This window comes from Ostrinia furnacalis, unplaced genomic scaffold (assembly GCF_004193835.3).
Source record: "Ostrinia furnacalis isolate ACB-3 unplaced genomic scaffold, ASM419383v2 OfSCF2279, whole genome shotgun sequence".
NCBI classification, from domain to species: Eukaryota; Metazoa; Arthropoda; class Insecta; order Lepidoptera; family Crambidae; genus Ostrinia; species Ostrinia furnacalis.
In genome coordinates this window covers 78093-91787 of record NW_021132518.1, presented here as the reverse complement: position 1 = coordinate 91787, position 13695 = coordinate 78093, and the positions used below count along the sequence as shown (strand labels likewise).

The following is a 13695-nucleotide window of genomic DNA, read 5'->3' as shown; positions in this document are numbered from 1 at the left end:
AGCAGATGGAACTATCTAGTTATACTGAAAACAGACAATAAAGAACAGCTATAGAAAACTAGGCTTATTTTGTTACAAATTTTAATGATTTTTTTATGCAGCAAAAAGCAGATTACCTAAGTATTTGACTGCAGTGACCTGCAGGTGCAGGCTGAGTGTGAGTTTACATCAAAAGTCCTCACTAGGGAGCTCGTTAAAAAAATGTATGAAAATTTTAGTTCAACGTTTCCACTAGGGGCGCTGTACAATCCGTCATACATTTAATGTCACTTTTTAAGGCGGTCGACATCGAATGCATTTGACGTAAGTAAACTCACACTAGGCCCCCTGCGGCCCTGGGGGCGTAATGTATGATGGATTGTACAGCGCCCCTAGCGGATACATTTAAGAACTAAAATCTTCATATATTTTTTTAACGCGCTCGCTAGTCTTGACGTTTGATGAAAAATTTTAAACTCACACTAAGCCCTCTGATGTCAAAAGAGAAATGCAGTCCACGATTCCCGTTATTTCCCTTGAAAATTCTAAAATTCACCGTTCAGGTGCATTTAAAAATGTACCTACCGATTCGCGATATTTCGATTATTAAGAATTTAACAAAAATACAATGTTTTTACTTCATCATCATCATCATTTCATCCATAGGACGTCCACTGTTGAACATAGGGCTCTCCCAATGATTTCCACAATGGCCGGTTTGTAGCGGCCTGCATCCAGCGCCTTCCCGCTACCTTTATGTTAAATATAAAAGACAAAAATTTAATGTAAGCCCTATCCGGCAATCGAGCCCACTCTCCGAGTCAAGAGTGCAACAATCTAACCACTAAGTCAGAGTTCAGGCACGTGTCAACTAAGTACTTTATAATTCATTCATGCAATTAAATATTTACAATTCAAATCAAGTACTTATATCCATAAATTCGTTACAATATTGCTAGTATGACTAACTCATGAGTTAGTAGTCATGGCTCTACTTATTCCCTACGTGGTCAGGGTTGTCATTCGTAACACAGTCATGGTCAGGATTGCCATTCGTGAGAGTTTCTTCGAATTTCACTTTAATTTTACCAGCCCGAATTCAAAATGGTCAATTTAAAACGCGGGAGCTTTAAGGACATAACTTTAAATGTAATTTCACCAGATTATTTATATTATAATCCGTAAAAAACCGTCATAGATAAAAACTAAAAGGTCTTCTTCGATTCTATTTCTCAATTTTATGAATGGCAAGTGGCAACCCTGTCCACACTTAATTAATAGCATAATGTCACGTGCATTATAATGCATTAGCTGGCTGGACTATGGACCGAACATTGAAGATAAATTAATCGGTTTAGATCAACTATGAAACCATAATTAGTTCTGCATTCACATACACAGTTAAAATAGTACATACACTCACATACACAGACTGGAATTGCACACCTTTGATACACTCTGGAAGTGGGTTGGTCTATTCTCCAAACAAAAGTTATTAATCGTTGACTCTTATTATGGATTAAAAAATTAAAACAAAATAAAAATTCCAATAGGGACTGGAATTCGCTGCCTGCTGCTGTCTTTACCGAACATTATAATCCAGGCATTTTCAAGGCGAGAGTGAATAGACACTTACAGGGCAGATAATGTACTACCATCCTAGCCTAGACTACATCTTATTTATCATCAGATGCGATTTCGATCGAACTATCTGGCTTGTTCTGCATAAAAAATACATTTGTTGAACACTATGTGGACCAAAAATGATGATTTCTCTTTTACACTCCCCCCAAGGCAGCATTCTACGCCCATCTTTATTCCTCGCGCACAAACTGCGTAAGTATAAAATTCTCAATTGCTGCCGTTAATCCAACGTTTACGAGTACATCTTTATTTTATTACGTCGTTATCTACTTTACGATTGGAACCAGGAAACAGGGTACCTACGACAGGACACGCCAATCGGGGATCAATTGAAATTAAGAAAGACATTGTATGCTCTACAATACCCGTGCAGGCAATTTACATACTTTAAGTACTGACTGTGCAGTGAATAGTAGTCAGGGCCCCCGATTGCGTTAAAATTTTCCAACTGCGACGCGATTGGAAGACGAACGAAAATCAGCTTATGGACAAATCCGTATCGCGGTATCGTTTTGACAGCTAGTTCAAACGACACTGAAACGTAAACGGAGTGCAACTGCGCTTTAAGGTAAAAGCTGACAGAAAGCTACTTTATTACAAACGCAATTCAAACGCTTCACGAACATTTGCTGTGTTGTAGTAATTTTAATTAAAAAAATAAGGTGTTCAGGCTTTTAATAGAAAGGGCATAAATCTGTTGTTTCGTCTTTGTTAGCGCGTGAACTTTACCGTGATACCGAATTACACATCAGCTGGAATGGAAATGAAGTGCTAGTCGCGCGAGACTGGAGATGAAACGCAATTGAATTGGAGACATTACAAATTAGTGCAATCGGTGCCCAGACTACACATTTTATAGCAAAATGACACCTACTACAACGATAATAAGATGCTACAGCTTTTAGCTCGATGTGCTCTCGTCTGTACAGTCAGCTTCAAATAGTTCGTGACACCCAAAGTAGCCAAAAAGTTCGCAACACGTCGTAATGAGGGTTTTCGCGAATGAAAAATCCGCCAGATGGCAATACGTAGACGCGAGGTCCAAATGCTGCATGATTGGTTATTTTTGACATGACATTGACAGATATTTCAAAATCCACCAATCACGTAGCAGTCACACCCCACATCCACGTCCCGCCATCTAGCGGATCTTTCATTCGCGAAAACCCTCATTGGGATAAGATTGTGTTGTCAATTTTTTTGTCACTTTTGGTGTTACGAACTATTTAACGGTGACTGTACTATGGATGGGTACTATAATTCATTTAATGAACATCCTTGAATACTTTTTCTCGATATTAGGATTAGGTACAAAGTAAACATTTGGATCAAAATTAAATGTAGAGCCGACATGTTTGTTTATGCCCACAAATATTTGTGTTTCACGGGAATGGAACCTCAATATCTTGCGTAGTAGCCGAGTATTTAAGTTGTTTACAGTTGAAGATTAAATTATTTAATAAATTACCACAAACTGTTGTAAAACTACCCATTCATAAATTCAAAGCACATATTAAAAGTATTAATGAAAAAACTGAAAGATAAAAATGTTTGGGATGCGTAACAGCCTAGCTCGCATAAATATCTATAACTAAGTATGTATTTTGAAAACCTGTAAACCTTTGAAAAAGAGGCTGACAATAGTGTCTGAGTTTCTTGCGCTGCTTCTTCTCAGCACTGGCCCATTTATTGTCCTGAAGCTGTGGTAGGGTTAATACTGGGACGTGCTTTTTTAAAGCCTACTTACAGAAATAAATGAGTTTTACTGAGTTTTAGATCTACGGGTATTTTTTAGAATTTTAAGTCATTTGCTAGAATTCATAATTCTGGCTCCAAAAGTAACAAAAGGAAGTTTTTACGTAAAACACTAAAGGCATATTCTGAGCTCGTATAAGCAGATAGTGTCATTAGGTTTACTTCGAACAAGTCTAGTGTTGCACAAATGANTCGCATGAAAACACGAATAAATTAAATTATTATTTAGTGCGATGGCCAAGTCAATAATTTATGTAAAACGTTAAAGATTTCCTGGGTTGCGAGACTTGGTTTTTTTGACAAGTATTGTTTTTGATGGGATCTACTTTACGATTGGAACCAGGAAACAGGGTACCTACGACAGGACACGCCAATCGGGGATCAATTGAAATTAAGAAAGACATTGTATGCTCTACAATACGCGTGCAGGCAGTTTACATACTTTAGGTACAGACGTGCAGTGAACAGACGCTCAGATTATACGTTTTTGTTGCAAAATGACACATACTACAACGATAATAAGATGCTACAGCTTTTGGCTTGATTGGTGCTCTAGTCTTACAGTCAGCGTCAAATAGTTCGTGTCGTGACACCCAAAGTAGCCAAAAAGTTCGCAACACGTCTTTGTAATTGGAATACGATTGTGTAGTCAACTTTTTGGCCACTTTGGGTGTTACCACAGAATAATAATAAGTATGGTGTTACGAACTATGTGACGGTAATGAGGGCTATCGTTTTTATACTTACCAGTTGGCACCCCTGGCGATTGACAGGACCTTACTCTACAGTGGCGCCATCTTGATGAGTGCAAATGCGATAGTCCTCCTACCACTTTAGCGCTCACCAGTTGGTGCCACTGTCTTCGCTACTAGCAAGTGACAGGACCTTACTCTACAGTGGCGCTAACTGGTGAGCGCTAAAACGATAGCCCTCATTGGAATACGATTGTGTTGTCAACTTTTTGGCCACTTTGGGTGTTATGAACTATTTGACGCTGCTGCACTATGGATGGGCTTGCCATATTTTTTAATTAACATCCTTGGAATACTTTTTCTCTATACATATAGGTTATAAAATAAGCATTTGGATCAATGTGTAGAGACGACCTGTTTATGCCCACAAATGTTTGTGATGTGCGGGAATTGAACCCTCAATCTCTTGCGTAGTAGCCGAGTAAAAAGTTGTTTTCAATCGAAGATCTACGGGTATTTTTTAGAATTTTTAGTCATTAATTAGAATATGAAATTCTGGCTCAAAACGTAACAAAAGGAAGTTTTTACTTAATAAAGGCATATTCTGAGCTCGTACAAGCAGAAAGTGTCATTAGGATTAGGTTTACTTCGAACAAGTCTAGTGTTGCAAATGGACCTGGATGCGGATAGCGCAGGACCGGTCATAATGGAAATGTTTAGAGGAAGCCTTTGTCCTGGCTGAAACGAACGAACCAAGTAAGCAAATATTTGATTTAATTCGCTTTTAGAATAAAATTGTTGACATAAAGTTTTACCACAAAATATTACTAGATAAGGACTTGCGAATTATGTTTGTTAGAACCGATACTACGTATGAAATAGTAGATAGGAAATAGTTTTTATATGATTTGTGTTCACTTATACGATTGCTTGGAAGAATCCCCAAAAAAATCGATTAAGGCCCGATTCGACCAAACTTTTATCCGAGAATAACTCTCGGTGTAACTGGCACATTGACAGTTTTAGTATATGGGAAATATGTCAAAACTGACGATTTGTTCTGAGATTAATATTTTTACTCTCGTTTGGTCGAATCCACCCTAAGGAAAAAAAATATGCGAACACCAGGCCTCCACAAACTAGACCCATCAGAAAATGTGGGGATTGTAGACGAAATCTTCCATTTGCCTCTGGTTTATCGTAAATGGGATAGGGTCGAGCTCCTGCAATGGAGACTAAATGGCCTGATGATAAAACAAACCATATATTTCGACGTATTTAAACCAAACGGCAGTCGTACTCATTAACTTTAAGTGCTCTTCGTTCTTACCGATATGTAAATGTTGATCTTTAAAAAAAAACTAAAACCCAACTAGGTACGACAAAAAACGACGCTGAAAAAGTATAAAACAAGATTTTCAGAATTGCTAATGTTGAGATGAGAGTTGCATAGTAATTTTCATGTTTGGAAAACCGCAGTCACACGTTGACAAAGTGCTACGGTAGGTAGGTATATGTAACGTGTGACTACGCCTTCGGCGGCCGGCCGTCGGCGCGGCATACAGCGGCACGACATCCACGCTCGGCATACGCGATACCTAAAGCTTACAGAGCACCTATATTTCAATGGAGCGTTCCTGATTGGCCCCAATCAACCTTTCCGACAAGTCAGAAAACTGCCTAACGATCGTAGAAATCTCTCGATGACTTCGATTAATCGCCTCAGAGATCAAGTGCGTCACATGTCCTGTATATACGGTTTATCATCACATCTGCGGAACGTAATCCTTGACCGAAATAAACACGACCCGATGTTCCGCCCGGATCGATTTCATCGATAGCGATTGTACGAACAGCATAGGTCACATCAATAAGGGCTCACTGAATATTTAAAGGTACATACATAATTACAAATGACAGTATAGCAGAATACTACATTGTATACTTTTGTTGTAGAATAACACCTTTTGCAACATTTGCAACGATGAGGCGGCCACAGAGTCTACGAACCAAGTTAGGTGAGCTGAAAGCTGAAAGCTCTCCCAGCTGCAAGTTCGTAGATATTAAATATTAAAGGTTTTTTTTATGCATAAAAAGGCAGGTATTTTTTGACCACAATTGTTAAGTGGTAGATATGCAGTGTAGGATGGTCCAAATCTGCCCTGTAAGTGCCTATTCACTCTCACCTTGAAAAATAGAAAAGTGGTGGTTTATTGTTCACCAAGCAAGACTTTGGGAAACTTAGAGATGTTTTCAAGTGTAGGTATCTAACGACGCATTGAAATGAAGAAGAAATCCTAATGAATACGTAGTTATAAATACATGGTAACTTTAACATATTTATTAATTTATCTTCCATGGTGTACGTTGTGAACTTGCGACTACCGAGTTCACTAATATGCCCTACTACTTCTGAAGACCTATAAAACATTGTCAATTTACGCGCACTTTGTTGTCGTGCATTGAACTTTTTTTAGGTAACTGGCACACGCGCGTTGTGACAAATATCTTGTTCTACCCAGATCTTATATTATAGGTACTTATAAGTAGGTATTTAATTATAGACTCAGAAGTAAATCAACAACCCTGAAACACTCACACCCGTATTCACAAACGATGCTTGCTTAAGTGAAGCAGCAAATCGAACGCACAGCGTTGAATAGAGCTCTCTGATTGGTTCGTGTGTCACCCTGTGCGTCCACGCGCACTGTCAGACCTCATAGTAATGTTTGTGAACACGGGCGTCACTCTACACAACTCCACAAGATCACAATCACCATCATTGAGAAAATCTACGGTAAAGGAGTTACGGGCAAAGACTATTCTATAAATACCTTCTTCATACATAGTATAATACATACTTTAATTTTGGCATCAAATCAGCTGATCTATTTGTATTCAGCCGATTCAATGACGTCACAAATGACGTTGATAACAGGCGCCACGCTCTTACGCCATATTATTATACGTTATGTTAACTATGTATTGTTTGTTTCATATTGATAATTGAGATGTTACACGAATAATCTCTAGGAGGTTAAATCTATTTTTAACCACGATGGCGCGAAAGGTGAATGCGTATTTATTTATTTATTTATTTAGAACACGGTATGTAGTTTGTTTATAGTTCATCCAGATATCCAAAACTAAACCAGGCCTATTAAGTTTTGTATCTCACCATTTACGCCCGTATTCCAAACATTACTATGAGGTCTCACAGTGCGCGTGGACGCACAGGGTGACACATGAACCAATCACAAAGCTCTAGTCGCTGTGCGTTCGATTTGCTGCTTCACTTAAGCAACCATCGTTTGTGAATACGGGCGTAAGTAGGTACCTTCTCTAAACAACGCCTACCACTCTACTATTTGCTTCTTTGCTTTTGCTCTACCTATTCATTGTCAGGAAGAAATCGTCTCTAGCAATAAGTACATCCTTCTTTGACGCTGTTATAATTATAAATTATCTCATTGTGTCCAATAAACATCTATTTATCTGGGGAAAAACAACTAGAGTTTCAAGTAGTTTCAATGGAATGTTTCTTGTAAACACGAAACTAAACTACGGGACTATTCCCACCTCTGCAACTCCTGTGTAGCCAGGATAGGACAGCTACAGTTAAAGATCTAGAGAGTAAAAACGAAACTGTAACAACTCCTTAAATCATTAAACGAATTGGTGTAATGGTTGAAAACTTCGATATCTGGCCAGCCCAGCAGTTGCGAGTTTGATCCCGTCCGGCAAAAAGAAATTAAAATTGAATTGAATCATGCTCGTACTTACATCAAAGCACAGCCAATAGCCAAACGATAGACCAAAGGTTAACTGGCAGATAATACCTTATGGTTTGTTGAATGAAGATACACTGGTTTTTGCAAATTTTTGACTAAAGCGATTTAAATAATAGGTTTATCAATACATAACTACGTATACGAGTAAATACCTTAACAAATCCTCTGTTTTCTCCCTCAGGTTTCGGAGCGGTCTCAAACAGGTTCAACCTGGAATTCTGGAAGAAGTCGCTGCTGGAATTCTCTCTCGAAAACAGTTCGGCTGTCGAGCTCTCTCTTGTAAGAGAGGGGCGCGGTTTCACGAAGGGATTTGCTCTCCTGTTCTGGGCTGCTCTAGCTTTGAGCCAGTTGAACTTATTCGTGGATGAAGTGGCTGGAGAAGGTGTATCCTCAGGAGTGCCAGGCGTAACCTCAGGAGTAGAAGCATCCCCTTCCTGTTTATTGTCCTGTTCATTGCTTTGATTCATTGTTAAATTTGGTCTTTTATTGAACTCTAAATTAAGATTTTTTTTTTTTACTAAAACACGTCACTTCACTGAAAGTTTGAGTGCAAGTAGATTTATTTACCACACATTGTAATATTTACAATGATTATTCGATATGTTAATGTATGTAAATGCTAGGATTTATTTGGATGTGCGCAGGAGTGCGCGTTTCGGTGCGCGTCGCGAGACTGACTGCGCGTGCGTTTTGAGAGCGCGTGTCTGGATTCGTATGAGATCAACGAAAATAGAGTAATTATTATGATTGTTTTTTGCATTGTTTACACACGCGGACGGTTTATCTTTCATTTACGAGTAATAGTTCGTACCGTACACCGATTTAAATAACTTACATACAACTACAAATTTAAAACAAGACTTTCTGAGAAATGTTTTCTTCAGGATTCATATTATACTTACTTACCTAATAAAATATCTAACACACAAATTATTGCTTAATGTTGGAATTATCATACCTAACTGGGATGTACAATGGCTTGTCATTTCGTTGTAGTTTTTGTGTAAATTCGCGACATGCAGTAGAAATGCTCTACGGATATTGGAATTTTCATAGATTTTTAAATAATGAAGACAATGTTTTGCTGTTAACAGCTGAAACATTAAATTCAATGTTAATTCCAATGCCAAGCTAAGTAAGATAATACCTAGTATGTTAAGATCCTGACTATCCACATGTGTTCTCTAACAGTCCCGTTTTGCGGGATCCTACATTACTGAATCCCGCAATATTGGATTTCCGTGGGAAAGGGCCCTTAATAAAGTCGTCTGTCCACTTCCAAAACTGAATCTTTGAATTCAACATTTAGACTGGGAACAAAAGATTGAGAAGTTTTGAGCGTATTTAACCATTATAAGGTCATGTTTGATGAGGGAAGTCAGCAGTGGAAGTCCTACGCTAAAAATTATGATGATGATTATGTGCAAACAGTTTTATTTATACGGTACCATACAACGTGTTACAGAGCTTGATCCTCGTGACAAAACTTATGCAAGATTATGTCACACATTGTAAAACTACTTGTCTTTAAGACAATAGGTGATAGCATAACGTGTAATGTTTGCTGTTATTTAGTAGTACACTGTACATCTGTGTACATTGATGTCATGCTTGCAGGGTAAATAAAGCCATAAGAAATTCAAAGCATGCACAAATTAAAATAATTGATATTTTACTGAAGGTAAAAGTGAATTTAAAAATATTATTTGCATTTTTATGAAAATTTTCAACGTTGCCCGTTTATTTTTTTGAAATCTAATAAAGACGTGCACTTTTATATGTTTTCTTACATGGAGTAAAATACCCTATTGTAACAAAAACGTGTTGTGAATTTTTCGGCTACTTTGGGTGTCACCAACTATTTCACCCTGACTGTACGTACTTACTGTAATTTTAATAATACACAACAAGCAATGGCATACTTTTATTAATCCACAACGTGGAAGCTCTTGGCCTGCCTCTCCTGATGATGTGATGATTAGGCCGAAGGTGGAAGTGAACTTCACCCGGAATCGTCAACCAGCAAAGAACTGGCTATCTTACGCATACAAGACTTAAGAAAAGAGGTTACTTAAACCTTTGTTTGTGACCTGTCAACCGCTTTGCAATGGAGGGAAGTCGAACGTCGAACCTTAACTTCAAACTCCTCCTATGTTCTTCTGATTAATTTCGTTGCGGGTCCAATGACAATTTAACTTTCTCCCGGGACAAACTTGACTTTCACTGGTTGGGTTTTTATTGGCGGTCAAGCTGTAGATCCTGGCTACACAGGATTTGCAGCGGTGGGAACGAGAGGTGGGAATAGTCCCGTGAAAATACAAAACAAGTGACAATGAATGCACGTTTCCACATTACTAAGTACTATAGGAAATCAATTGTTTACAATCATCAAGGCAATAAAGAATAAACTCTTCATCTTGCAATAACATCGCTCTGCTGTCGATCATCATTCCACTGACAGTAATGATCGCAATCAATCTTATCTGTCAAACTGACATTCTCAGCAACAACATAATTTAGATCTAGGGTCTATAGATCTAGCTCTTATCTGAGTCAGTGTAAGGCCCTTTTCACATGTCCCGGTTGCCGGCTAACCGGCGCCGGGTACCCGGTGGTGAAGTGTATGGGCATGGTACGTAGCTTTCACATGTACCGGCGTAATTAATCCGGCATGCCCATACACTTCACCACCGGGTACCCAGCGCCGGTTAGCCGGCAACCGGGACCACAGATATGGATTAGAGTAGATACAGCAAGTTGATCGTCAAAGCGTGCCATTCCGATATGTCCAAATGGACATACATGGTCGAGTGATGTTCATGTAATCCGATTACAACAATCGGTTACGATGATTTTACGAGGACAGTAGTACGAACACGGTAGAAAGAAGAAATTATTTACGGATTGAGAATTGTAATTAACATCACAAGTAACAAATAATTAGAATAAAGTAGCAGTAGAAGAAGTATAAAGTAGCATTGTTTTTAATACATATCCTGCGATGTACTCTTAAGAGTTAAAACCATGGTCCCTGTATGTGGTGCACTCATACCGATCCCAAGGAACTGTACTTACTCATAACAATAAGACACACACTGATCCATGTATTCATGCACTTGACAAATTTATGTCTTAAAACGCTGGTAGAGTAAAAAAAATAACGAGATTTGACGATTTGTAAGAATTAATTTATTTTAAAAAGGTATATAAAGATGTTTTTGGTTTTGTATTTAACAAATTATCAGTTTTACCGGAATTAATTAATTTTCGAATCGAGTCACACGATATCATTCGATGACTTTGCAAATGCAGTACGATGATACGATTACTTTTACGTTGCGGCAATCACTAAAATTCGCTAAAATGACACTAATGACGTTTAAAAAGTGGCACGCTCGGCTTCATACAATTTTTGACACATGCTGCATCTATCCATATCTGTGGTTAGAGGTATGGGAGCGGCACGGAAGGATTTTTTTGAGAGTCAAACGTCATCGAGACTTCAGATTTGTATGCTCTGTCATGTCATAATAATATGTCAATGTCACCCCTCCTGTGACGCTTCCGTGCTTAGACACTGACTGAGTTAAACGGTAGAGCTATAGCTCTAGCTATTTGTGGAAACAAAGGCTAGAATGATGGCCTTCCTATTCCGCTATTGTATTCAAATGCAAGTTAGTATAATATAGTATTACTGTCACAAACACTCGCCACGATGCAAGTGATGAGCTGATTGTTAATTACTTTAATTAAATAGTTTAATAAAACAACTAAGTACGATATACAGGCTCTATTAGCCAAAGTGCAAACATTTTAACTATTTTCAACCGACTTCAAAAAAAGGAGAAGGTTCTCAATTCGACCCGTATGTTTTATTTTTTCTATGTTTGTTACGCGATAACTCCGCCAATTATGAACCGATTTGAACAAATCTTTTTTCGGCGTATAGGTAATACCTCAAGGGTGGTCCCATTTAAATTTAATAATAAAAAAAACAACCCCCAAGGGTGGAAAATTGGGGATGAACTTTTTTATACGCAATATCTCCGCCGATTATGAACCAATTTGAACGATTATTTTTTTGTTGAATAGGTATTATTTGTGTTCACGCATTTGAAGTCGTTTTTATTTTTTTTTAAAAGTTATCTTTATTAGACTTTCGTTCGGTGGCAATTATTATTTTTAACTACTTGTCCAAAATAAAGTAATATTAATTTTTTTAGTACCTATTTCAATAATGCAAACATCACCTCCCCAACCCGTACCTATGGCAAGCAATCGTGGGGGTTGGCCAATGCTCTGTTTTCCTCCGTCAAATTAGAGTGTCGTGCTCCTTCAATGGAGACAAAAATTACCTGCTGAGTGAAAACATCAGACATACCTCCCCAACCCTAAAAGAAAGTGTGGGAGTGGAAGCCAATGCTCTTTTCCTCTGTAAATTAGAAGGATCGTCCTTCAATGGAGACTAAAAATGACCTGCTGAGTGATGATATAGGATGTCCACCTCAAACTTTACATTTTTGCTGCAAAATACTGTTAAGCTTGGTCTGCCGTAGTCTGTCAAGCTCTCCTCACTTGCACCACCAGTTATCTAGCGCGTATTATGTTCGGTGACGTCACTAATTCGCAGTTGCCGAGCTATCGTATCGTTAATTGATATGGCTTCATCATTTGTATGATTACCCTCATTATGGCCCTTTTCATACGAAGTTATCTCGTGTAGCCAATTAATTTGTCTCAATAAAAGAATCTCCAATCAATAAGACAAGAGAACAAGACGTTCAAGATAGAAAATGGCGGCGCTTGATTGGGAAAGCCGACCTCGCGTAAAGGGATAATGCGAGGCAGAAGAGGAATAAAGATTAAGAAAATATTTTAAATTTAATAAAAGTAAAATTTTAAGTTAAGGTGGACCGACGACCTTATAAAGGTAGCGGGAAGGCGCACTGGATGCAGGCCGCCACCAACCGACCATTGTGGAAATCATTGGGGGAGGATTAGTCCTTAGGTTCAGCAGTGGACGTCCTATGGCTGAAATGATGATGATGGTCCATATTTTCAATTGAAAAATGAATGAAAGAATAAAAGAATCTCCGATATCTGCGATAAAATAGGATGGAAATGATTCAGGTAGGTAACACGTCTACCTTTCTTTAGTCATCTGTCATCCGCTTTGCACAGGAGGGAAGTCGAACTTTAACTTCGAACTCCTTCGAATATCGAATATGGAAGGAGAATACAGAGTATAAAAAGTACGAGAATTTGTAAACATTTATGGAGTAGGTACCTACAGTCGACAAGTATCGCAAAATAGCTACTACAAGTTAAACCAAAACTGCTATGATATCATAGTTTTCTACATAAATGTGTCATCATTCGTATTCTGTGACTTGGTGGTTAGAGAAAGAAGTATTAGAGAAACATCCCAACCAACAAAACTTTTTAAACTGAGAGCTTTTCCGATTCTCCGTTCGTTTCTTAATTCAGACCGTATGCAGTTAATCTAATGTCCTCACATTTTCACCAGAACAAATATTTAGTTAAAACTGTTGTTAGTGATACGTATAATGTAATTTTATTATCGTCAACTTCATTATTCGAAGAAACCCTTATAAGTCGATAACACCAAAATCCTATTAAACAACCGAGTGGAAATATACCAAAGACAATATCGTTTTGTTCCTAAGATATTGGGCAAATATCGTATCGCTAATAACACGACTACCGTCTGTCCGTCGGGTTATGAATACAACAAATATGTAAGTTTGGATTTGTTATTTTATATGCAAATACTTGCATTGTTACGTTATTGATTGTGAGCCTTTGATGTCGGT

At 38.1% G+C, this 13695-nt stretch overlaps 1 protein-coding gene across 1 annotated transcript in view; it reads right to left on the bottom strand.

Annotated features, from left to right (window-relative positions):
* The window catches only part of Nep3 (M13 family metallopeptidase neprilysin 3), a 50045-nt gene extending 41495 nt beyond the window's left edge, over positions 1 to 8550 (bottom strand). The window contains exon 1 of the mRNA XM_028307539.1: positions 8014 to 8550. Within this exon, the coding sequence (XP_028163340.1) occupies positions 8014 to 8328 (315 nt within the window). The 5' untranslated portion in view covers positions 8329 to 8550. The remainder of the gene's footprint in view (positions 1 to 8013) is intronic.
* Between the last annotated feature and the right edge of the window lie 5145 nt (positions 8551 to 13695).